This window comes from Oncorhynchus clarkii, chromosome 28 (assembly GCF_045791955.1).
Source record: "Oncorhynchus clarkii lewisi isolate Uvic-CL-2024 chromosome 28, UVic_Ocla_1.0, whole genome shotgun sequence".
Classification (NCBI taxonomy): domain Eukaryota; kingdom Metazoa; phylum Chordata; class Actinopteri; order Salmoniformes; family Salmonidae; genus Oncorhynchus; species Oncorhynchus clarkii.
Genome location: NC_092174.1, coordinates 24,907,753 through 24,935,558, shown reverse-complemented (window position 1 = coordinate 24,935,558; position 27,806 = coordinate 24,907,753). Strand labels below are relative to the sequence as shown.

General features: G+C 42.9%; 1 protein-coding gene across 3 annotated transcripts in view; it reads left to right on the top strand.

Moving 5' to 3' along the window:
• Positions 1 to 27,806, top strand: part of LOC139387220 (A-type potassium channel modulatory protein DPP6-like) — a 218,379-nt gene that overhangs the window by 91,908 nt on the left and 98,665 nt on the right. For 2 of the 3 annotated variants that reach the window (XR_011629140.1, XM_071133298.1), the window contains exon 1: positions 2,018 to 2,322. The exons of the other annotated variant lie outside the window; for it this stretch is intronic. Coding sequence is in view for 1 of the 2 variants with exons in the window: in XM_071133298.1 (XP_070989399.1) it covers positions 2,128 to 2,322 (195 nt within the window). In the remaining variant the exon portion in view is untranslated. Of the gene's footprint in view, positions 1 to 2,017; positions 2,323 to 27,806 lie in introns of those variants that run through there. 3 annotated transcript variants of the gene reach the window in all.

The window sequence follows — 27,806 nt, the reverse complement described above, 5'->3', positions numbered from 1 at the left end:
CCACTCATTGTTAACTTTGGAATCTACAATATTTTCCCAACTGTCATTTCTAATTAGGATGGAGCATGTGATTACTCTAGTCTCTCTGTGCAGATGAGACAGTTGTGAAATGAATCAGGAGGATAGTTTTAATCCACTTCAATAGATTTCTGTCCTAGCCTATTAGTCAAATGACATTAACGCTTGATGGCGTCTGCAGCATGGTCTATTTGGTATCATACTGAGTGGTGCTGCTTTGAAGTTGTACTTGTGTGTGCAGTAGATGACCCATTTCTCAGAAATCCACCATAACACCAGTATGGAGGTCTGAGCTGTCACAGGGAGGAGGCCTGCCAGGGTGCTTTGACACTCTGAAACTGACTGAGGAGGCTCTCAGCTCTCCACATTTGCCTGTCCCCACTGACCATGGTCACATACCACAGGAGGTTGGTGGCACCTTAACTAGGGAGAACGGGCTCCTGGTAATGACTGGAGCGGAATCGGTGGAATGGTATCAAATACATCAAACGCAGGTGTTAGATGCCAATTAATTTGCGTTCCTGTCATTATTATGAGTCGTTCTCCCTTCAGTAGCCTCCTGTGTCACAAACACCCCAATACATTATACATTTAACAGCATGCACCGACATGCCTGAGTTTTCTTTGAATCCCTCACAACTCCATCCTCATAGGTTACAATGCTGACTACTAAAAGGCCACTAGGGCAGGTGAGGAAAGGTATATGATGGCGAAGACTAGCTGGTCTCGCTGTGCTTCTGAGTCACAATAATTAGCTACACACTGTCATTTTTATGATATAAGCTCACTGAATGGGTTCACAGTTGATGTCCATAGCGCAGGTTGACATTTTTGGATAAATCTTGTCTTGGAGACAGCTCTACAGAGTGGTCATTAAGTAGCCTAGCCACGGTAATAAAATCAGATTTTAAACCTAACCTCAATCGCACTCCTAACCTTATGCCTAACCTTAAATTAATACCAAAAAGCTAATTTTTGATTAGACTTTTTTTTTTTTTATCTAGGAACATATTAATCTCAACCTGCGTCCAGGGTGCTGTTTATGGCGCTGTCCATGGTACTGAATCGCACTCATCGCATTCCCAGAGAACGTGATTTAATACACGCTTTTTGTATCTGGATTCAAGAGGAATGTGTTGAATTCGTGTTAGAGATAGCCAAGGCCTTCTAGAGTCAAATGTGGAGAAGAAGCTCAGACAAATTGAATAAAATACAATGTAGACTATAAACTATAACTGTCATAAACATCGTCCTCTGCTGAATGAGTGTTGTTTCTCATTGAGCCACAGAGAGGCACTCGAGCTCCGTCCTGGATTAACAGTTATTGGGACTGGAATGAACGGAATAACGAAAATATTTCTACAGATTACATGACTGCTTGTAGCCTATTAGCACATTTGAGACAGGACTATTTATTGACTAATGCAATATTGGATTAAAGGAAATCTTCTCTACCCCATATTAATGTGCATTATGTACAGTATGCTATAGTCTGCGGTGTGTTGTTGAGATAATAGGTTGTGCATAGTCCGTTTACTTCACTTCTCATGCAGAACGCGTCCACCGAGGCGCCACTGGTTCTCGGCGTCCTTCACACATACACACACACCGGGTCTTTCTTGCCGCCAAACAGCTGTTGAAAGTCTAGCAGCCTTTAGTTATTTTGATTGGGTTCAATTTTCTGAGACTGTATTGAATATCAGATTGGAAACCCACAGAGACGGGCTGCTATCGCGCTGTGAGAAGGCATCAACGAACTGAAGAGGGGAACCAACGTGCTCTGAATACAGACACAGACTATTAACGTCCTACTGTAGCCTTGCTCACCGCTCCCTTAGGACAAAACACATCCAATCGATGAGGACTTGCTTGTTAGGCTGTTTGTTTTATAATTCAACCAGGGAAACGTTTTCAGTTTTTACAAGTTATTTTATCGGGATAATTTACCTGTTCTCTTTGGAACCATCTCCGCTTTATTCCAGAGGATAAATTGGCCCCCCGCTGTCGGATCTCTCCAAAGCCACAGAAAAGAAGCAGTAGCCTACACTCGTCCCCGTAGACGAGAGGTTTCTCTTGCTTTGACATGCTGTAGTGGTTTTGACTGTACTTATGGCTTCGCTGTATCAGAGATTCGCCGGTAAGATCAATACGAAGAATTCTTTCCCACACCCACCTGAGGCCAGTCACCTACTCGGCGGACAGGTAGCGGACGAGGAGAACAACACACGGAAGACCCCGCAGCCCGTGGCCGACGGCAGACCCCATGTTCCCCACCGAAAGAAAAATGCGAGCGAGGACGAGCGTGTAAGACCTCTAAACAATTAAACTATTGGTGTAGGCCTATGGATTTGATCACTCAAACCTTCATCTGATAATCGTTGACAACTTTAACAGATCACCTGTATAGCCCCTATCTGCTTTCTATTGTCTGCCCAATAATTTTACTCTAGACCTAAACTATCATGTTGCTGCAATTATGTTCTTGGTTCACTCTTGCCTAAATGGTTTTGCAACTAAAACAGCATGTGTTACCCCGTGATTCTCAGATCAGTAGGCTATGAATTCAGAGCGTTAGACGCTCCACCAGTCAAGGCGTGGTTGCTATTCAAGAAACGTATTGTGTCTGGATGGTTGGCCTTGTGTAGTGTCTGAATAGGCTGTGTCACTTTCTATGTTGTGATGCTTGCCAACTATAACTGCTTAAAAGTAGCAAAGGGTGGCTACTTTGAAGAATCTCAAATATAAAATCTATTTAGATTTGTTTAACACTTTTTTGGTTACTACATGATCTACAATGTATAAAATAGTAAAGATAAAGAAAAACCCTTGAATGAGTAGGTGTGTCAACTTTTGACTGGTACTGCATTTCCACACTAAGGTTGGAATAATATTGTGAACATTATGATAATGCCCTTTTAGCTAAGAGCTGTTTGAAAAGACTGCCTGAAATGTCAGCCTATTTTGTTTGGATGCCATACATTAGTTATTAAACTTAGAGCAATAAGAAAAAGTTCTAAAACTCTTTCTATTTTTTTTCTTTCCTATTTAGGCCACTCCCAGACAGTCCTAGCAAAATTCTTGCTTGAGAAATTGCTCTTTGCTAAGAAGCTATTTTTGTTTCTCTTTTACCATTTAAATGTAAAACAAAATACATTTTTATTTGTCACATATACACATGGTTGGCAGATGTTAATGCGAGTGTAGCGAAATGCTTGTGCTTCTAGTTTCCGACAGTGCAGTAATATCTAATTCCCCAACAACTACCTTATACACACAAATGTAAAGGGATGGAATAAGAATATGTACATATAAAACTATATGGATGGGCGATGGCCGTGCGGCGTAGGCAAAATGCAATAGATGGTATGAAATACAGTATGTACATAAGAGATGAGTAATGTCGGATATGTAAACATTATTAAAGTGGCATTACTTAAAATTATAGTGATACCTTTTATTGAACCCATTTATTAAAGTGGCCAGTGATTTGGGTCTGTATGTTTGCAGCACCCTCTCTTAGTGATGGTTGTTTAACAGTCTGATGGCCTTGATAGAAGCTGTTTTTCAGTCTCTCGCTCCCAGCTTTGATGCACCTGTACTGACCTCGCCTTCTGGATGATAGCGGGGTGAAAAGGCAGTAGCTTGGGTGGTTGTTGTCCTTGATGATCTTTTTGGCCTTCCTGTGACATCGGTTTCTGTAGGTGTTCTGGAGGGAAGGTAGTTTGCCCCTGGTGATGCTTTGTGCAGACCTCACCACCCTCTGGAGAGCCTTGCGCTGGAGGGCGGTAAAGTTGTCGTACCAGGCGGCGATACAGCCCGACAGTATGCTCTCGATTGTGCATCTGTAAAAGTTTGAGTGTTTTAGGTTTTAGGTGAAAAGAGGTTGAAGAGGCATTGTTGCGGCTTCTTCACCACACTGTCTGTGTGGGTGGACCATTTCAGTTTGTCCCTGATGTGTACACAGAGGAACTTAACTTTCCACCTTCTCTACTACTGTCCCGTCGATGTGGATAGGGGGGTGTTCCTTCTGCTGTTTCCTGAAGTCCACGATCATCTCCTTTATTTTCTTGACGTTGAGTGAGAGGTTGTTTTTCCTGACACCACACGCCGAGTGCCCTCAACTCCTCCCTGTAGGCTGTCTCGTCGTTGTTGGTAATCAAGCCCACTACTGTTGTGTAGTCTGCAAACTTGATGATTGAGTTGGAGACGTTTTATGGCCACGCAGTCGTGAGTGAAAAGGGAGTACAGGAGAGGGCTGAGCATGCACCCTTGTGGGGCCCCAGTGTTGAGGATCAGTGAAGTGGATATATTGTTTCCTACCTTCACCACCTGGGGGAGGCACGTAAAAGTCCAGGACCCAATTGCACAGGGCGGGGTTGAGACCCACGGCCTTGAGCTTAATGATGAGCTTGGAGGGTACTATGGTGTTGAATGCAGAGGTGTAGTCAATGAACAGCATTCTAACATAGGTATTCCTTTTCTCCATATGGGATAGGGCAGTGAGATGGCAATTGCATTGTCTGTGGATCTGTTGGGGCAGTATGCAAACTGGTGTGGGTCTAGGGTGGTAGGTAAGGTGGAGGTGATATGATCCTTGACTTGTCTCTCAAAGCACTTCATGATGACAGAAGTGTGTGCTATGCGGCGATAGTCATTTAGTTCAGTTATCTTTGCGTTCTTTGGTACAGGAACAATGGTGGCCAACTTGAAGCATGTGGGGCATGTGGGGACAGCAGACTGGAATAGGGAGCGATTGAATATGTCCGTAAACACGCCAGCTGGTCTGCGCATGCTCTGAGGACGCGGCTAGGGATGCCGACTGGGCCAGCAGGCTTGCGAGGATTAACACGTTTAAGAGTCTCACTCGCGTCTGCCACGGAGAAGGAGGGGGAGGCACAGTCCTTGGTAGCGTGCCGCGTCGGTGCCACTGTATTATCCTCAACGTGGGCAAAGAAGGTGTTTAGCTTGTCTGGAAGCAAGACATCGGTGTCCACAATGTGGCTGGTTTTCTTTTCGTAGTCCATAATTGCCTGTAGACCCTGCCACATACTGTCTGGGCCGTTTAATTGCGACTCTATTTTTCTCCCTGTACCGACATTTAGCTTGTTTGATTGCCTTGCTGAGGGAATAACTACACTGTTTATATTCTGCCATAATCCCTGACCTCATTTCATGGTTGAATGCGATGTTTCGCCCCTTTCAGTTTTGTGCGAATACCGTCATCTATCCACAGTTTCTGGTTGGGGTAGGATTTAATAGTCACAGTGGGTATAACTTGCACTTCCTAATAAACTCACTCACAGAGTTAGCATATAAATCAATGTTATTGTCTGAGGCTTCTGGGAAAATGTTCCAGTCTACTTGATCAAAATAATTTTGAAGCGTAGATTCTGATTGGACAGACCAGCGTTGAATGGTTCTAGTCACTGGAACATCCTGTTTGAGGTTATGCCTTCAGGACGGTACGAGCAAGGAGTCGTGGTCAGATTTACCAAAGGGAGGGCAGGGGAGGCCCTTGTTAGAGTAGCAGTGGTCCAGTGTTTTGCTTGAGCGGGTACTGCAGTCAATGTGCTGGTAGAATTTACAGTTGAAGTCGGAAGTTTACATAAGCTTAGGTTGGAGTCGTTAAAACTCGTTTTTCAACCACACCACAAATTTCTTGTTAACAAACTATAGTTTTGACAAGTCGGTTAGGACATCACTTATAATTCACTGCATCACAGTTCCAGTGGGTCAGAAGTGTACATACACTAAATTGACTGTGCCTTTAAACAGCTTGGAAAGTTCCCGAAAATGATGTCATGGCTTTAGAAGCTTCTGATTGACATCATTTGAGTCAATTAGAGGTGTACCTGTGAATGTATTTCAAGGCCTACCTTCAAACTCAGTGCCTCTTTGCTTGACATCATGGAAAATCTAAAAGATATCAGCCAAGACCTCAGAAGAAAATTTGTAGACCTCCACAAGTCTGGTTCATCCTTGAGAGTAATTTCCAAATACCTGAAGGTACCACGTTCATCTGCACAAACAATATTACGCAAGTATAAACACCATGGGACCACGCAGCCGTCATACCGCTCAGGAAGGAGACGCGTTCTGTCTCCTAGAGATGAATGTACTTTGGTGCGTAAAGTGCATATCAATCCCAGAACAACAGCAAAGGACCTTGTGAAGATGCTGGAGGAAACTGGTACAAAAGTATCTATATCCACTGTAAAACGAGTTCTATAGCGACATAACCTTAAATGCCGCTCAGCAAGAAAGAAGCCACTGCTCCAAAACGGCCATTAAAAAAGCCAGATTAAGTTTTGCAACTGCACATGGGGACAAAGATCGTACTTTTTGGAGAAATGTCTTCTGGTCTGATGAAACAAAAATAGAACGGTTTGGCCATAATGAGCATCTTTATGTTTGGAGGAAAATGGGGAGGCATGCAAGCCGAAGAATACCATCCCAACCGTGAAGCACGGGGTTGGCAGCATCATGTTGTGGGGGTGCTTTGCTGCAGGAGAGACTGGTGCACTTCACAAAATAGATGGCAACATGAGGAAGGAAAATTATGTGGATAAATTGACGCAACATCTCAAGACATCAGTCAAGAAGTTAAAGCTTGGTCGCAAATGGGTCTTCCAAACTTCCAAATATGTGGCAAAATGGCTTAAGGACAACAAAGTCAAGGTATTGGAGTGGCCATTACAAAGCCCTGACTTCAATCCTATAGAAAATTTGTCTGCGGAACTGAAAAAGCGTGTACGAGCAAGGAGGCCTACAAACCTGACTCAGTTACACCAGCTCATTCAGGAGGAATGGGCCAAAATTCACCCAACTTATTGTGGGAGCTTGTGGAAGGCTACCTGAAACGTTTTGACCGAAGTTAAACAATTTAAAGGCAATGCTACCAAATACTAATTGAGTGCATTTAATCTTCTGACCCACTGGGAATGTGATGAAAGAAATAAAAGCTTAAATAAATAATTCTCTACTATTATTCTGACATTTCACATTCTTAAAATAAAGTGGTAATCCTAACTGACCTAAAACAGGGAATCTTTACTCAGATTAAATGTCAGGAATTGTGAAAAACTGAGTTTAAATGTATTTGGTTAAGGTGTATTTAAACTTCCAACTTCAACTGTAGGTGGCCTTGTTCTCAAATTAGCTTTGTTAAAATCTCCAGCTACAATAAATGCAGCCTCAGGATATATGGTTTCCAGTTTACATAGAGTCCTTTGAAGTTCTTTCAGGGCCGTCGAGGTATCTGCTTGGGGGGTATATACACGGCTGTGACTATAATCGAAGACAATTTTCTTTGGAGATAATCACAGTAAGGTACTTAATTGTTAATCAGAAATGATTTGATATTGATATAAAAACTGTTGCATTGGACCTTTTTTTTAAAGCAAGTTTTACAGCATATGTCATGCAATTCTACCTCTGTGACTTATGCCATGTTAATATGATAGCTGATTGAGAATGACTGGGGAGCCCCCTGGGATCAATGGGAGCCCCCTGTAGGTCAGGGCCCCTGGGCCATGATTAGATAGCTGGCTTGACTTACTACCAATTTAAAAAATCTTAGCTGACATGGCTAATTAGGTGACTGTCAGCGACTGACATAACAAGAATAAAACTGCTTATGCACAATAACATTTTGAAATTGCACCTGGTGTATTCTACTATTCTTACTCTCAATGACAAGTAGAGACACCACCTTTAGTTTTTTGGGGGGTGTCTGGGGCCCTCTAGCGACCAGGGGTCCTAAGCGACTGCTATGTCACTTATGCCTGAAACTGTCCCTGCTTGAAACTAATTACAGTTAAACATTCTATTTGTAGTTTAGAAGCAAATGAAAACCCAATGTAATACATTCAGTGATTTGGCCTTCTTTTGCAATCTAATGATCTAATCGAAGTTGGCAAGTTTTCATGGGTTCTTGTTTTGCAAGGACTTACATGTGGAGGTCCAATAGATGATTATGCGCTGTAGCCCATATATTGGATATGTTGAAGACAATTCTGATGTAGTCTTGCTTTGTGGTTTAGCCATAATAATTATGACTTGTAGAATGACAATGAGCAGTATAGCCTGTAGCGGTATTTATTAGAGAGGGGTAAAGAAAGCTTTTGTTCGGGCGCCAGGCAGGTATTAACCATGCCGAAAGGAAAAGAGTAGAATAGAGAGAACCACTACCAGACCCACACACATCAGCAGAAGAGACTGCCTAGAGTGTAGCCTGTTTACCAGATAGCCAGTGGAGAGAAAAGAGAATACACACCATATAAAACCCACATCACAGCACAGGGGTAACACCAACAAGAATACCTCATACAATAATACTAATACTAATAATGGCAGAGCAATTCAACAGCAACTTCATACAAGAATGAACCCAGTCATCAACATAGGATTTGCAATAATCTGTATTATTGTCTAGTGGATGAGTGCAGAGGGTATGAATGTGGGGGTGTTCATCGACACAACAAAGGCCTTAAAAATGTCCACAGTCTTCTCGGCCACATGTCATTAGTACACCTCAATACAGTTCACATAACAATACACAACTTGCAAGCAACCTCCCTTTTAACGAAAATGTCCAAATACTTCTGGCAGGGCAATAATAGTCCAGCTCTAATGAACTTCAATAGGAAGAGCATTGGAAAAATAAAGAGTCTGTTGCAGGGTAAAGCACTGGGACGATAGAGGGAAGAGAAAAAGAGAAAGAGAACGAGAGATCTTAGCTGTGGTCTTCAGGCGTGCAGGTGTACTGTCTGACTGTCCGATGGTTTGTATGTTAAAGCTTCGCAACAATGTTGCTACTAATCCATGCGATCCATAACGGCCGCGGTCCCAAACGAAAACAACCACGACCTAGAGCGATTACACTGATGATTGAGTTAAACACTCTATAAACTACACACGCTGAAAACAAACAAAACTTCTGCAGCACAGCACACACAATCAAACTGTCGCGCCACCAAAGAGCCCCTCCCCAAAGAGCTGAACGAGCTCTCTTTATTTTCTCCTTCCTTACTGCTCACGCGCTCTTAAAGTGGCAGTGCACGGTGAAGGCTCCGTGCAGATTTCGCCACACTCCTCCCCCCATGAAAAAACAATGCCTGTAGAAACAGAGAGGATGCAGGCTTTGACAGGTTCATGTTCCTGCTACACAAAACCAGGGAAGTCCTCCTCATCAGAGTCCTCCACGAAGAGGTCCTGCAGGTGTTGCTTTTGCCTGCGATCCAGCTCTTCTGCCGTAGGGTAGCAGGGCTTTAGGTCAACAACATGCACTGTCCTGACATCTTCCCCAGTGTCCTCCAAACAGACCAAGTAGTTCACTGGTCCCAACTGCTGCACTACACGGTATGGACCTTTCCATCTCGAAGCTAGCTTGGCAGTGAACTTCTTAGATGCCTTTGACAGATGATGTGAACGTACCCAGACACGAGCCTGGGGTGGAAAACACACGTCTCGTCTATGTTTGTCATAGTTTCTCAGCTGTCGTTGTTTGGCTTTGGTTTTGCTGGCCTCCACTCTGGCTAGCAAGGTGTGGTGGTGTTGTACGGCATCAAACGCTGGGCAGTCAGGTGAAACATTTGAACTTTGCAAGACCCTGTCCATCGGACCTTTTAGTGGTCTTCCCAGGTGGAGTTCGGCGGGAGTGACCCCTGAAGTCTCCTGCACGGCAGAGTTCAGTGCAAAGCGAAATTCAGGGAGATGCTGATCCCACCTTGTGTGCTGATCCACCACGAATGAAGCAATCATCCCCTTCAGGGTTCGGTTTACCCTCTTGGTCAGGTTGGTCTGAGGATGATAGGCTGTGGTCAGCTTGGCAATTACACCCCAGTAGGTACAGAGCTCTTTGTATATTCCTGATATGAACTGCGGACCTCGGTCAGAGAGGATTTGGTCCGGAATTCCGAATCTGGTAAAAACCTCCCTTTGCAGAATTAGAGCAATGGCTGATGCAGTGGCTTTGCGGAGGGGAAACAACTCCACCCAGTGTGTGTAGTAGTCCACTACCACCAATAAAAATTCATTCCGTGTCCCCCGGCTGGGAGGAAAAGGTCCCATGAGGTCAATTCCCAACATTTCATTTGGATGGTTCACCACGGTCTGCTGCATTTTCCCGGCAGGTCTGCCAATGTCTGGTTTGTATTTCTGCAGACTTCACACTTGTACAAACTTCCGGGTATCAACCCACATGCCTGGCAGACTTGTCATTTGGCATGATAAGCTTGGATTATCTGGTCACTCAATGTAGAGGGAATGAAGACGCGATAATGGGTGCTGTGTATTCCATCTACACTTTATCCTGAATTATGCTATACTTATCACTGAAGCGACTCTTGGAGTCTTCAGACAGACTCTTGTGGATCGCCATGATGGCAGCATCTTTCTGCTGTGCTCTCCATACACTCTCATCATCCAGAGGAAAGGAATCATCCAGACATTTAGCGGTAGTATAGGTACTGCACAAGGGAGGACAAACATTGGCAGTCTCTGTAATCCGAGAAAGGGCATCTGGTACAACGTTCAGTTTTCCTTTGCGATACTCAATGATGAAGTCAAACTTCTGCAGTCTGATAGACCAGCGAATAAGACGGCTGTTGGTCTTGCCTGATGCCAGAACCCACTGCAGAGCAGCGTGGTCTGTGACAACGGTGAAGATCTTTGCCTCCAAGTAGTAGCTCCATTTCTCCAAAGCCCAGACCACAGCGAGGCACTCCCTTTCAGTCGTTGAATAATTCCTCTCGGCTGAATTAAGGGTGCGACTTGCATAGGCAAGAACTTCTTCTGTTCCAAGTCCTGTTTGTTGAGCCAAGACTGCTCCAAGTCCTGTTTGACTTGCATCCGTGTACACAATGAAATGAGCATTCAGGTTAGGATGTCCAAGCACTGGAGGAGTAATTAGACTGTTTTTGAGTGCTTCAAATGCACCTTGGCATGCAGGGGTCCATTGGAATTTCACACCTTTCTTCTTAAGGTGATTGAGGGGTTCGGATACCTTTGAAAAGTCAGGCACAAACCTGTGGTACCATCCAGCCATACCCAGAAACCGCTGAACAGCCTTGAGGGATGTGGGAATTCGGAATTCCTGCACGGCTGCAACTTTGGCTGGATCTGCATGGATACCTTCAGCATTAACCACATGACCAAGGAACTTGAGTTCTGGCAGACAGAAACGACACTTCTTCAAGTTCAAGGTCAAACCTGCAGCCTTTAGTCTGTCGAAGACGGACTGAATGTCTTGCAGATGATCCGTGACAGAGGAGGAGTAGATTATGATGTCATCCAGATACACAAGACAATTTCTACCCCTCAGATCTCCCAGGACAGTCTCCATCAACCTTTGGATGGTTGCTGGAGCATTCTTCAAACCAAAAGGCATGACTTTGAAGGAGTACAAACCAGCAGGGGTGACAAAGGTAGTCTTGTCCTGACTAGCGGGATCCATTGACACCTGCCAATAGCCACTGTTCAGATCCAGATTACTAAAGATGGATGCTCCTGCCAGAGATTCCAGTATGTCATTTATGTTTGGTAGAGGGTAGGCATCGCTTTCTGTTATGGCATTCGGCTTCCTGTAGTCCACACAGAATCTATATCCACCATCTTTCTTAGGAATCAGGACAACCGGAGAAGCCCATCCGGAAAAAGAAGGTTCCACAATTCCATTCTCCAACATGCTTTTGAGCTGTTCATTGAGAATGGCCAGTTTGGCGGGGGACAGCCTGTAGGGACGCTGCTTAATGGGGACCTCATGCCGGGTATAGATTTTGTGTTTGAAGACGGTTGTACGGCCGAGTGTAAGAGTACAGACCTCACTGTCCAACATCTGGGATAGCTGCCACCTTTCATCATCCGACACACATGCCTGTTCCACCGCTTGTTTGATGTAGAAATCAGCATCAGGTTCGCTTTTGCTCTCGGATAGAAGGGGGGGTACGGCGGTAATCAGGGTGATAGTTGGGTTCTCAGACTTCACTGGTGGAACATGTTTTTGTCTTTGTCTCTTTATATTTTCTCTGTCTCTGACTTGACCTTGTCCGGACTCTGCATAATGTAGCAGGCTCCAACCTGAAATCAGTGCATTACCAGGTTGAAATGGATGAGGCTGAGAATAGTCAGAGTGCAGCCGATAGGAGGGTTCGGACATCGAGATGGTCAGTCCACTGAAGAACAGGAAGTCTAGGCCAAGGACTACAGCAAATGCAAGGCTTGAATCTGCAAGAATTGCCACAGGAAGGTTAATAGTCTCACCATGCAGTTTTATTATTATACTAATCCAGCCCAAGGGAGTGGTAGGTTCTCCATTGGCCAAGTACAATGGTCCCTCCTCCCATGTTCGTAGCTCCTCATGAGGTAATGCCATGTTCTGCCACAGGGCCTCTTGCATCAGGGTGTAAGATGCCCCTGTGTCGATTATGGCCTTCCCTCTCCAGTTCCTAACAGTCAGAGGAACCAATAGTTGTTGCGGAATAGGAATAAGACCGCTAGCTGTGCTGTCTAAAGGCTTCATGGTGGGCATTAAGGCTGACCCAATTGTATGCTATACTGGGATGAGGGAACCAGGTTTTTAGTTTGGAGGTGGCGCTTCCAGTCCTTCTCAAACTGAGTCCCAAGACGCACCAGATCATCCACATTTTGCACACATTCTCGAAGTTGACTAGCAAGGCGGGGAACCATGTTCTTAAGGAGTTTGACCATCTCCTGCTCAGTAATGTCAGCCTTCCATCTCCTACATAGAACTCGATAGGAGAAGGCAAAGTCCCGTATGGGCTCTGCTTCACCCTGGACTCTGTTACGAACACGTTCCGCCAGTTCATCCCCATAGTCCTCTGAGAGGAAGGCTAAAAGGAATATTTTTTGAAACTCCTCCCAGGTTGACACATGTTCACGGGCTATCTCCCACCAGTCTCTTGCTGTACCATGGAGAACACTGCGGAGGGTGGCAAGAACCTCCAAGTCAGTAAGGGGCCGGATAGAAAGAAAATCATTACACTTAGATAAGAAAAACAGTGGATCAACATCATCTTCTGGGCTGCCAAAAGTGGGGAAAAGTAGTTTGATAGGGAGGGAGCGCTCTAGAGGAGGCATGACAGTGGCAGCGGGAGTTCTGTTGTTTAACAGTATCTTCAGAGGGGTTTTTGTAGTACTACCTGTTCCTATTACCTTACTGGCCAAGCCAGTGGCAGAGGTAAAACCTGAGGGAGGTGCAGAAGATTTGTCCAGAAGGGAAAAGCACTGCATTACCTCCTGGTGCAGCCCTTCCAGTTGAAGGTCTGTGGCCTTCTGTGCTTTTTCCATCTCATTAACGGTGTCCTTTTGAGTCTGTTCAATCAAAAATCGTAGTTCCCCTGTGAGAGAGTTCTTCATGTCCTCCATAACTTCCTTCAGATAAGAACACACTCCCTTCACAACAGAGGCTGACTCCTCTGCTCTCTGTTTTTGTTCGTCCTCAAGAAAGAGTATGACTTGATGATGGTTAGTTTCCATTTGTGTTTTGAACCGGTGCAGTTTTCCTTGAATATCCTGATTCAGAGAATCTTGTAAATATTTCCCATGAGGTCAATTCCCAACATTTCATTTGGATGGTTCACCACGGTCTGCTGCAAACAAAACTTCTGCAGCACAGCACACACAATCAAACTGTCGCGCCACCAAAGAGCCCCTCCCCAAAGAGCTGAACGAGCTCTGTTTATTTTCTCCTTCCTTACTGCTCACGCGCTCTTAAAGTGGCAGTGCACGGTGAATGCTTCGTGCAGATTTCGCCACAAGCCTATGTCTCAGGCTTGAAAAAGAAACTTGGATCCTGTGAAGAATTGGCCGCCTAAAGTGACTCTTCCAGCTAAGCTGCTGCAGAGTAGGTCTAGCTGTAGCCAGCATAAGGAAGGGAATTCAGCATTAGTATCATGCCCAATGACAACTGCTTAATTTAAATGCAAACATTTAGTTCATTTTCACTATAGTTTCTGAACACTTAATGCTCTGCATTATGAAGGCACGTATTTGACATCAGTGTTTACACATTGTCCCCAGTCCACCTGACCGTGCTGCTGCTCCAGTTTCAACTGTTCTGCCTTATTATTATTCGATCATGCTGGTCATTTATGAACATTTGAACATCTTGGCCATGTTCTGTTATAATCTCCACCCGGCACAGCCAGAAGAGGACTGGCCACCCCACATAGCCTGGTTCCTCTCTAGGTTTCTTCCTAGGTTTTGGCCTTTCTAGGGAGTTTTTCCTAGCCACCGTGCTTCTACACCTGCATTGCTTGCTGTTTGGGGTTTTAGGCTGGGTTTCTGTACAGCACTTTGAGATATCAGCTGATGTACGAAGGGCTATATGAATACATTTGATTTGATTGTCATTTGAGCTCCACCTGAGTGTCCATCTAGTCTCTTTTCTCTCTCCAGAGATAGTGAAGCTGTCAGCATGAGGAGGATGTCTCCTCTGCATTATTGATGTGTATTGTGATGACAAGCAGGGAGGGAGTGAACACACTGCCTCTGTCACTGATACTGTTGACACTGAAAGAAACACAACACGAAAGGACACAGCACAGAACTACACAGCACAACACATCACACAAAATGACACATCACCACACCACACAACACCACGCATAGGTGTTAATTACTCTGTGTAATGACATTGTTAGACTGTGTCATATTCCCCAATGTCCTACTGCCACAACGGTCTCTGCATTTAATGAGTTATGTGCTATAAGTAATAGTAATAGGGTCCGGTTCATATATCTTTACATTTCAGGATTTTATTGCACTTAACATGGTTAAGGATAGGTGTATTTTTTTTTACTAGGGTTACTAGGGTTATTTCCAGGGGTTATTTCCAATGTGTAACTAAAAAAACAGAGGAACCATTCTCAGATTGCTATGTTTCCTGTAACATATTTAGGAGTGCACAGCTCACCTTCAGCTCACCTTCAGTCCTCCTGATGTCCCCTTAGGAGTACTGGAGCATGAAATTACTTTTTGCCTCATAAGTTGAGGAGTTTCACGGTTCCTAGGTTGAAATTTTGTTTTCTTGACCTCAGTGGGAATTCACATTTCTTTTCTGAGAGGAAAATCTTCCTGACTTGCAGCATATTAAATTTGGAATGCAGTTTTTTACATTGTAATGTAATTATGATTGGCAGGGGCGCAACTTTGGCTTTAGAATTGGGGGGAACATAAAACTAAAATATTATTATGTGTTTTTTGTCCAGTTGCATAAACACTCCAAACAGCCTTCCTGACCGCTTGAAGGCATCCTCATTGTCCTAATGCACACATATGTCTCGTTTTGTATCACATTCCAATAATAAAATTGGGGGGGATAAGTGAAAGTTGCACCCCTGATTATTGGTGTCCTCGACACTGTAATGCTCACCATCTAACTTATGTACAGTATGTTAACAGCAGTAACCGGATTCTGTGGTACAGTATTATAGAGTCCCCTGGGATATCAGCCAGAGTTATTTCTCTCTCATTACCCTCTACTGCTAATGGCAGCCGGGGCTGAAATCCAAAAAAGTGACTTTAATTAATCATCGCGGGCCGGCTGTAGTCTAAAATATGCCGACATTTAAAGGATAGTGACCTGTGGAGCAGGTTCCCTTTGTGAGCAGGAGCCATATTGACTTTTCCTGGGTCCCCAGCCAGCCAACAGAGGAACTCAAACACCACCTACTGTTGAGCTCTTCCTCCCCTGACAATGAAAGGTGACACATGAGTGTGAACTGTGCAGGATACCTTGGTATCTCATGACAGAGAGTTGTCGATTTGATTCATACATGTTTACTTAATTTTGAGTTTCTTGTATTTGATTTTAATCGAATCACCTGATACACTAGGTCATTGTTAAGCTTGGATTTCATTGATGTGGGGCACTGGAGAGTATGGTGTGCTGTGTGAATTCTTGAACACTTATTTTAACTGACAATAAGATAACATTCAATTAGACTAATTGTTGCTACTTTTGTGGCAATTATGTTGGTAATTACTATTGTGCACTGACACATTTAATGCTCACCTATAATGGGTAATTCATCACAATAGAAAGTCTGACCTGATCCACTTGGCTGTGCCATTCAGCACAGCCTTAGGAAGCTTTTCTCTTTTGGTCCTCTCCAGCAGCTTCTCTTCTGTGTAGCGCAACTTTGACCTCAATTTTGATAATGTTTTCTTTCTTCTGTTCCTCTTTTTGGGTGATTCCTTTGGGGTAGATGTCTTCATTGGTCCTGGTGTCTGTAGAGATGTCTGTAGAGATGTATATCTTCTTTTAGGAGTTGAGTTGATGGCAGGGATATTTACCTGCTGAGTTGAGAATGGCTGTTCTCTTGGGGAGGCTGTGTCTTCTTGAAGATTTTGAATAACTTCTTCATTTTGCTTCTTGGACATGTTGAAGTGTATCATCTTCCTGGCTTGATGATGTCATGTCCAATACAGCTTTTAGCTGTTTCTTCTGTAATACCTTTTTGAGTTTTCCCGCCACTGTTCTTTCTTTCTTTTCATGTTGCTTCTTTGTCAGATCTGGAGTTTTCTTGATTTTACAATTTTGCTTTCATTTTTGATATCTGGAAATGGGAAGGATGCATGACATGAAATGAGCATGTCTCAAAACATGGGAAAAATCTTACTGTTATGGACACGTCATCCTATAGTAGACACTGAATGGCTTACTGACCGTGTGTGTGTGTGTGTGTGTATGCTTGTGTGTGTTTCAGAGATTGGTTGGACCAGTAGGAACTGTACAGCAGAGGGCACTGTAGGGTATTGACTTCCTATAGATGCTGTATGGGGCATAGGCTTCCTATAGACTATATATGCTAATTACGCTTGCTGTAACCTCTCCAACCCCTAACCTCTCTCTGTCCTTCCTTCTCTACTCTTTCAGCAGGTCTGGGTTGGTGTAAACTTTTTCTCTGAACTTTGTCAGCCTAGCCTTCGCTAAAGCTTTATTTTTGTCACTTGCTGACTGTCTGTAATTTAACAGGACATAAAGCAAAATATCAACAGTTAGTAAATAATATTTCAATTAATAGTTCATTATATTTAAAAATATAGTCTGTATGATTAAATTCTCATTACCGAAACAGTTCTCTCTACCGCAACTGACCTTAAATTGCAGGGGTAAGTGAGAATGGTGTTGCGAAGGATTGCTAACAATAGAGAAGACATGATGACAAAGCAAAATGTTTTCTCAATGTACATATTTAGACATTAATGAAGTATATTTTCTAAATGTGGAAAACTACCTGTATCAGTAATGATACTGTCGTGTACGCAGTCTGACAAGCGAATGTTTAACTTAACTGGATAAATATAAAGAGATCTGCTTACCTGGTAGCCATCTTGATGGTACTGGCAAATGTGTTGCGTCATTCAAAATCAAACTTTATTTAAAATTCTCTGTGTGTGTGTAAACAGTCCTTCAAAAATGTTGCGTAGGATGAGAACATCGGTCATGGACACTTCATATTTTTTCATTTCGTTATTATACATGAATATTCAGTTAATAATTGTTCTGTCATTTAAAAACATCTATTAGAAAATATTTTTTTTTTTTTCTGAAATATCTTCATTTTACTCTGGTAGAGAACATTATTAGGATATTTTGTTACATTATTAAATTACATGTTTTATATTTAAAATCACTACTGCCATGGTATTTTAATGGTTTCATGAGAATGACCCAGCTCCATCTGCCTGTTAGTCAGAGAATAGAATACACTTCTGCTGGTCTGTTCTGCTCTGAGGACCCACCCTTGCCAGTCCAGCCAGCTGAACATTTTGGTCTGGATAGAAGCTACTTTAAGGACACACTCTAGATTTGTGCAGTCAGCCCTGAATCAAGCTTGGCCCAGATCCCAGGCATCACAATCGTGTTAGGAGGGACACAGTTTGGATATATTCAGGTTCTGCAGGATCAGCTAAACCAAATAGTGGTGAGTTTTTCTTGAACAAATGACATTTGTCAAAGGAAGCACTTTAATATTATAGGAGTGGCTTGAGTCTGGGTTGTCGAGGGAAATAAAGTAAAGTAAAGCTTTCAGGAAACACGCCTGAATGACAAACACTGCATATAGGAGTATTTCTGGCATATATAGATTACTGACAGGAAAATGCAGGGTACATGCCCAGATTGGGACCTCCATTGGTTTTGTTGTAATGTTTGAGCTTAAGAACACAGAATTAGCCATGGCAAAATGCGTAGATCCGTAGCAAATTAGCTTTCACACTGAAACATTTCTCTCAGCTCCATGGAAATTAGGAAAACGTTGTAATAACTGGAATGGAATAAATGCAACGGTATCAAACATATCAAAGATATGGAAACCACATTTTGACTCCGTTCCATTAATTCCATTCCAGCCATTACGATGAGCCTATCCTCCCATAGCTCCTTTCATTTGTATACAGTTGAAGTCGGAAGTTAACATACAACTTAGACAATTACATTTAAACTCAGTTTTTCACAAATCCTGACATTTAATCCTAGTAAAAATTCCCTGTCTTCGGTCAGTTAGGATCACCACTTTTATTTTAAGAATGTAAAATGTCAGAATAATGGTAGAGAAAATGATTTATTTAAATTTGTATTTCTTTCATCACATTCCCAGTGGGTCAGAAATTTACATACACTCAATTAGTATTTGGTAGCATTGCCTTTTAAATTGTTTAACTTGGGTGAAATGTTTCAGGTAGCCTTCCACAAGCTTCCCACAATATGTTAGGTGAATTTTGGCTCCTGACAGAGCTGGTGTAACTGAGTCAGGTTTGTAGGCCTCCTTGCTCGCACACACTTTTTCAGTTCTGCCCACAAATTGTCAGAGCTTTGTGATGGCCACTCCAATACCTTGACATTGTTGTCCTTAAGCCATTTTGCCACAAATTTTAAAGTGTGCTTGGGGTCATTGTCCATTTGGACTGACTGATGTCTTGAGATGTTGCTTCAATATATCCACGTAATTTCCCCCCCTCATGTTGCAATCTATTTTGTGAATGGCACTAGTCCCTCCTGCAGCAAAGCACCCCCACAACATGATGCTGCCACCCCCGTGGTTGGGATGGTGTTCTTCGGCTTGCAAGCCTCCCCATTTTCATCCAAATATGATGATGGTCATTATGGCCAAACAGTTCTATTTTTGTTTCATCAGACCAGAGGACATTTCTACAAAAAGTACGATCTTTGTCCCCATGTGCAGTTGCAAAACGTAGTCTGACTTTTTTATTGCGGTTTTGTAGCAGTGGCTTCTTCCTTGCTGAGTGGCCTTTCAGGTTATGTCGATATAGGAGTCGTTTTACTGTGGATATAGATACTTTTGTACCTGTTTTCTCCAGCATCTTCACAAGGCCCTTTGCTGTTGTTCTGGGATTGATTTGCACTTTTCACACCAAAGTACGTTCATCTCTAGGAGACAGAACGCGTCTCCTTCCTGAGCGGTATGACGGCTGCGTGGTCCCATGGTGTTTATACTTACGTACTATTGTTTGTACAGATGAACGTGGTACCTTCAGGTATTTGGAAATGTTCTCCCAAGGATGAACCAGACTTGTGGAGGTCTAGAATTTTCTTTTGATTTTCCCTTGATGTCAAGCAAAGAGGCACTGAGTTTGAAGGTAGGCCTTGAAATACATCCACAGGTACACCTCCTATTGACTCAAATGATGTCAATTAGCCTATCAGAAGCTTCTAAAGCCATTACATAATTTTCTCAACTTTTCCAAGCTGTTTAAAGGCACAGTCAACTTAGTGTATGTAAACTTCTGACCCACTGGAATTGTGATACAGTGAATTATAAGTGAAATAATCTGTATGTAAACAATTGTTGGAAAAATTACTTGTGTCATGCACAAAGTAGATGTCCTAAACAACTTGCCAAAACTATGGTTTGTTAACAAGAAATTTGTGGAGTGGTTGAAAACTAGTTTTAATGACTCCAACCTAAGTGTATGTAAACTTCCGACTTCACCTGTACCCCCCCCCCCTCTCCCTTTTGCCCTCATAGCCACAATTCGTCGGGCCAGGGATGCTGGGATGCTGGCCAATGTTGACTCCAATGCTTCCCACAGTAGTGTGAAGTTGTCTGGATGTCCTTTTTCCTTTGAGTGGTGGATCATTCTTGATAATTACAGGACACTGTTGAGCGTAAAAAACACAGCATCGTTGCAGTTCTTGACACAAATCTGCTAGGGGTGTTAAGGTGACCGTATTACCGTCACACCGGCGGTCACGAGTCTTGAAGGCAGTCAAATGCTAATTAGGCTTATCCAAGCTCTGATGCAGCTGATGGTCATTAGTAGCCTACCAAACTTGCTAACTACCTGGTACTCAGTACTCTATTGTCCCTCAAACATTCTGACATCAATGCAAATATAATCGAAAATCTAATCAAACACTTAATGAGAGCCCATGAGCTCATGTTCCGTAACATTTCTATAGGCTATGCAATTGCGTGAGAAAACAGAGTGATGGCATCTATTAAAAAGAAGAGGATCCTATCAACTTTCTTTAGGCTTGGCTTACTATATATATTTCTCCAACTTTCCTAATATTAAGAACGTTGTGCAAATGGAATAGACAACAGGTGGAAATTATAGGCATTTAGCAAGACAACCCCAATAAAGGAGTGGTTCTGCAGGCGGGGACCACAGACCACTTCTCAGTTCCTATGCTTCCTGGCTGATGTTTTGGTCACTTATGAATGCTGGCGGTGCTTTCACTCTAGTGGTAGCATGAGACGGAGTCTACAACCCACACAAGTGGCTCAGGTAGTGCAGCTCATCCAGGATGGAACATCAATGCGAGCTGTGGCAAGAAGGTTTGCTGTGTCTGTCAGCGTAGTGTCCAGAGCATGGAGGCGCTACCAGGAGACAGGCCAGTACATCAGGAGACGTGGAGGAGGCCGTAGGAGGGCAACAATCCAGCAGCAGGACCGCTACCTCCGCCTTTGTGTAAGGAGGAGCAGGAGGAGCACTGCCTGAGCCAAGCAAAATGACCTCCAGCCGGCCACAAATGTGCATGTGTCTGCTCAAACGGTCAGAAACAGACTCCATGAGGGTGGTATGAGGGCCCGACGTCCACAGGTGGAGGTTGTGCTTACAGCCCAACACCGTGCAGGACGTTTGGCATTTGCCAGAGAACACCAAGATTGGCAAATTCGCCACTGGCGCCCTGTGCTCTTCACAGATGAAAGTAGGTTCACACTGAGCACATGTGACAGACGTGACAGTTTGGAGACGCCGTGGAGAACGTTCTGCTGCCTGCAACATCCTCTAGCATGACCGGTTTGGCGGTGGGTCAGTCATGGTGTGGGGTGGCATTTCTTTGGGGGGCCGCAGAGGTAGCCTGAGGTAGCCTGACTGCCATTAGGTACCGAGATGAGATCCTCAGACCCCTTGTGAGACCATATGCTGATGCGGTTGGCCCTGGGTTCCTCCTAATGCAAGACAATGCTAGACCTCATGTGGCTGGAGTGTGTCAGCAGTTCCTGCAAGAGGAAGGCATTGATGCTATGGACTGGCCCGCCCGTTCCCTAGACCTGAATCCAATTGAGCACATCTGAGACATCATGTCTCGCTCCATCCACAGACTGTCCAGGAGTTGGCAGATGCTTTAGTCCAGGTCTGGGAGGAGATCCCTCAGGAGACCATCTGCCACCTCATCAGGAGCATGCCCAGGCGTTGTAGGGAGGTCATACAGGCATGTGGAGGCCACACACACTACTGAGCCTCATTTTGACTTGTTTTAAGGACATTACATAAAAGTTGGATCAGCCTGTAGTGTGGTTTTCCACTTTAATTTTGAGTGTGACTCCAAATTCAGACCTCCATGTGTTGATACATTTGATTTACATTGACAATTTTTGTGTGATTTTGTTGTCAGCACATTCAAGTATGTAAAGAAAAAAGTATTTAATAAGAATATTTAATTCATTCAGATCTAGGATGTGTTATTTTAGTGTTCCCTTTATTTTTTTGAGCAGTGTAGATTTTTCCCCTGCCCCTGTTTTGAGACAGGTGCATGATAATAGTCCATTTCTAAACTGAGCAGATTTCACAAATATATATTATGAAACGATCACACTTATAGCCTACTGCCGTGTGAACATTGCTGTGCTTATAATGTGAAGGAATAGCCTAATAGTTTATCAACATTTTAAGCTAAATGTTCTGATCTGTTGCGTCAGCCTCATTGCTTAAAAATGTATTTTTTTTATGCTAGTGGTTGTTTTAATTTGGGATCTATCGCATATCACAAATGTCCCAGACTGTTTGGAATATTTATTTCTGTCACGTTCTGACCTTTATTTCCTTTGTTTTGTATTTATTTAGTATGGTCAGGGCGTGAGTTGGGTGGGCAGTCTATGTTTGTTTTTCTATGTTTTGGGGCATTTCTATGTTTCGGCCTAGTACGGTTCTCAATCAGAGGCAGGTGTCATTAGTTGTCTCTGATTGAGAATCATACTTAGGTAGCCTGGGTTGCACTGTTTGTTTGTGGGTGATTGTCTATGTTAGTGGCTTGTGTCAGCACAGGTCTAATTTGTAGCTTCACGGTCGTTATTTGTTTATTGTTTTGTATGCAGTGTTCAGTACTTTCTTTATTAAAGATTTACCATGGACACTTACCACGCCGCATATTGGTCCTCTGATCCTTTTCGCCTCTCCTCTTCAGATGAAGAGGAGGACGACCGTGACAATTTCTCGCATAGAATAGGTCAACTTGTACTATGGGGGATAGTAGATTGACATACAGTGGACTCCAAAATTACTGGCACCGGAGTCTATCGCCTGACTGGCAATGCACAAACAATACTTTAAAAAAATGTAACAATATAATTATAGAGAGAAACTCAAAATACCAACATGTGAGAAACAGTGTACTTTATTAATGTTTCAATGGAACCAACCAAAATCATTCAAATATTTAATACAAAATAAATGTAACCAAAATCAAGGTTTTGTAATTATTGGCACTTCTCATTTAGTACTTAGTGCAACCACCTCTGGCAAGGAAAACAGCATGGAGTCTTTTCCTGTAATGTTTGACAAGGTTAAGGAACACATTTGTAGGGATTTTGGACCATTCCTCTATGCAGATCCTTTCAAGATCCTTCACATTCTTGGGTTTGCGCTTATCAACTGCCCTCTTCCACTCAGCCCACAGGTTTTAGATTGGATTGAGGTCCGGCAACAGATGGCCATGGCAGAACATTGATTTTGTTGTCACAGAACTATTTCTGTGTGGATCTTGAGGTATGTTTTGGGTCATTGTCTTGTTGGAAAGTCCACATACGGCCAAGTCCCAGCCTTCTGGCAGAGGTAACCAGATTGTCAGAAAAAAATTGCCTGATACTTGGTAGAATTCATTATGCCATCAATCTTAACCAGTGCCCCTGGACCTCTGGAATTAAAACAGCCCCAGAACATCACTGAACCCTCTCCATATTTCACCGTGGGTATGAGGTGCCTCTCCTTGTATGCATCTGTTTCGACGCCAAACATGCTGATCCTGTATCTGACCAAAACATTCAATTTTGGTCTCATCTGACCAGAGCACTTTCTTCCAGTCATAATTTAAATGACGCTTGGCAAACTCTAAGCGCTTGGGTCTGTGTCTTGGGGTCAGAAAGGACTTTCTTCTGGCAACCCTTCCAAAGAGCCTGTGGATGTGGAGGTGGCGCCACTAAGGCCTGCAATTCTTTCACAGTAATTATTGGGGATTTTGTTGCTTCTCTCACCATCCTCCTCCCTATCCTGGGGGGCAAAATGCATTTGCGTCCTCTACCCGTGAGGTTCTCAACTGTTCCATATCTTTTGAATTTTCTAAAAATTGCCCTGACAGTGCTCAGTGGTATATTCAATTGTTTGTGGATCTTCTTGTAGCCACTACCAGATTTAGGAAGGTCTATGACCATCTGTCTCTTTTGAACTGCTAGTTCTTTTGTTTTCTTCATGGAGTTGGATGACAGAGGAATATTGCATGTGTGTTACCTAATTGTTATACCCTAGTGAAACAGGAAGTGATGTAATGGCTCAATATTGTTCCTGCAGACTTAGATAAACTTAAATAAGTGGGCCTCCCGGGTGGCGCAGTGGTTAAGGGCGCTGTACTGCAGTGCCAGCTGTGCCACCAGAGACTCTGGGTTCGGCTGGCTTCCGGGTTGGATGCGCGCTGTGTTAAGAAGCAGTGCGGCTTGGTTGGGTTGTGTATCGGAGGACGCATGACTTTCAATCTTCGTCTCTCTCGAGCCCGTACGGGAGTTGTAGCGATGAGACAAGATAGTAGCTACTAAACAATTGGATACCATGAAAATGGGGTAAAAGTGAAATTTAATTTGTGGTTTAATTTTGGTACATCTTTAAGGGTGCCATTTAATTGTGAAAACTTGATTTGGAGGACATTGATTTTTAATTCAATTAATACATTATTTTGGTTGGTTCTATTGAAACATTAACCTGTTGCGACGACCAAACCCGGATCCGGGATTCTATTTATAAACCTAAGCTCATTACCATAACGCAACGTTAACTATTCATGAAAATCGCAAATGAAAGGAAATAAATATGCCATCTCTCAAGCTTAGCCTTTTGTTAACAACACTGTCATCTCAGATTTTCAAAATATGCTTTTCAACCATAGGAAAACAATCATTTGTGTAACAGTAGCTAGCTAGCGTAGCATTTAGCGTTAGCATTAGCGTTAGCATTTAGCAGGCAACTATCACAAAAACAAGTAAAGCCTTCAAATAAAATAACTTACCTTTGAAGAACTTCTGATGTTTTCAATGAGGAGAGATAGTTAGATAGCAGATGCTCAGTTTTTCCAAAAATATTCTTTGTGTATTAGAAATAGCTCCGTTTTGTACATCACATTTGGCTACCAAAAAAAAAATAAAAAAAATAAAAATAAAAAAAATTCAGCCCTCAAAACGCGAACTTTTTTCCAAATTAACTTCATAATATCGACTGAAACATGGCAAACGTGGTTTAGAATCAATCCTCAAGGTGTTTTTCCACAACTTCGATGATATATCCTTCGTGGAAGCCTGGTTTCTCCTTGCTCTCAAATGGAAAAATAATTGCACTTGGCTTTGCGCTCCAATTTCGACGCAGGGACACCAGGCGGACACTTGGAAAATGTAGTCTCTTATGGTCAATCTTCCAATGATATGCCTACAAATACGTCACAATGCTGCAAACACCTTGGGGAAACGACAGAAAGTGTAGGCTCATTCCTTGCGCAATCACAGCCATATAAGGAGACAATGGAAAACAGAGCTTCAGAGATTCTGCTCATTTCCTGGTTGACGTATCATCTTGGTTTCGCCTGTAGAATGAGTTCTGGGGCACTTACAGACAATATCTTTGCAGATTCTGAAACTTCAGAGTGTTTTCTTTCCAAAACGGTCAATAATATGCATAGTTGAGCATCTTTTCGTGACAAAATATTGCGCTTAAAACGGGAACGTTTTTTATCCAAAAATGAAATAGCGCCCTTAGAGATCCAAGAGGTTAATAAAGTACAGTGTTTCTCACATGTTGGTATTTTGAGTTTATCTCTATAATTATATTGTTTATATTTGTTTAAGCATTGTTTGTGCAGGGTCTGCCAGTCAGGGGTGCCAGTAATTTTGGAGCCCACTGTAGGCTAGTGCTTTTGCTGTTTGTTAGGCCTACTCATCTTGATGGCTGATGAAAAGTAAATGTAGACAGTTCTTCCAATATCTTCAATATGCGTGCCGGAATTGGATAAGGACGTGCGCGCAGTTGTGTCCACGATGTGTCTGATTTAATTAATAGCCTGTGAGAAAGACCCGATCACGTGACAGAGAGCCATATTTAAAAAAATATTTTTAGCTAGCTGTATATCATGCTAGCATATCATGCTATGCTTTTCTTGAATGCAGTTTGCATTCAAGTTAGCAATTGTCGCTGGGACCGCGGATTGTTCCATGTTTGTGGATGTCTAGATCCCTGCTGTTTGTTGTTTTCAATCTTCCCCGTGACCTGCCCTGTCTGGAACTGCGAGGAGTAACACGTTGCTAGCTACCATGACGAAGACCAAAGCCGGCCGGAGTACCATTGAAGACAATGGTGTCTCTCTATCACACATGAAGGATCTTTTAAACATACAAAAAGAGACCTACAAGCAGTTGTTACAACAACAAGAAAATATCTTCAAGTGTTTTGTCCAAATACTTGTGGATTCTACTAATAAAAGAATGGACGACCTGACCAGAGAGGTCCACGACCTGAAGAACAGTTTGCAGTTGTCCCAGGGTCTGCTCAATGAGTTGAAACAGGAGAATGGCAAGATGACAGCAATCTGTAAGTCATTGAGAGAGGACAGGTCAGTTCTGTGTGTGAATCAATGATAACAATGACAGATAAATCAGACTATCTTGAGGGACAATCAAGGCGGAACAACATGGTTGTTGATGGAATTGCAGAATCTCCACATCTCCAATTACAATGCCATTTCTCTGTAAACAAATTAAGAACAGACTTTCAGCGCACTTATAGAGAAGGGCACTCAACATGTACTGCGCTGACACAAATGACTGATGATTGGTTGATAGAAATGGATAAAAAGAAGATTGTCGGTGCTGTACTGATATTATTGACCATAACCTGTTGTTGAAAAAACGTATGTGTTATGGCTTTTCAACCTCTGCGATATCGTGGATTCAGAGCTACAGTTGAAGTCGGAAGTTTACATACACTTAGGTTGGAGTCATTAAAACTAGTTTTCAACCACTCCACACATTTCTTGCTAACAAACTATAGATTTGGCAAGTCGGTTAGGACATCTACTTTGTGCATGACACAAGTAATTTTTCCAGCAATTGTTTACAGACAGATTATTTCACTTATAATTCACTGTATCACAATTCCATTGGGTCAGAAGTTTACATACACTAAGTTGACTGTGCATTTTAAACAGTTTTGGATTATGTTATGGCTTTAGAAGCTTCTGATTGACATCATTTGAGTTAATTGGAGGTGTACCTGTGAATGTATTTCAAGGCCTACCTTCAAACTTCAAATTTTCCAAGCTGTTTAAAAGGCACAGTCAACTTAGTGTATGTACACTTCTGACCCACTGGAAATGTGATACAGTGAATTATAAGTGAAATAATTGTTGGAAAAATTACTTGTCATGCAGATGTCCTAACCGACTTGCCAAAACTATAGTTTGTTAGCAAGAAATGTGTGGAGTGGTTGAAAACGCCTCTTTGCTTGACATCATGGAAACATCTAAAAGAAATCAGCTAGACCTCAGAAAAAAGATCCTAGACCTCCATAAGTCTGGTTCATCCTTGGGAGCAATTTCCAAATGCCTGAAGGTACCACGTTCATCTGTACAAACAATAGTACGCAAGTATAAACACCATGGGACCATGCAGCCGTCATTCCGCTCAGGAAGGAGACACGTTCTGTCTCCTAGAGATGAATGTACTTTGGTGCGAAAAGTGCAAATCAATCCCAGAACAACAGCAAAGGACCTTGTGAAGATGCTGGAGGAAACGGGCACAAAAGTATCTATATCCACAGTAAAACGAGTCCTATATCGACATAACCTGAAAGGCCGCTCAGCAAGGAAGAAGCCACTGTTCCAAAACCGCCATTAAAAAAGGCCAGACTACGTTTCGCAACTGCACATGGGGACAAAGATTGTACTTTTTGGAGCGATGTCCTCTGGTCTGATGAAACAAAAAATAGAACTGTTTGGCCATAATGACCATCGTTATGTTTGGAGGAAAAAGGGGGAGGCTTGC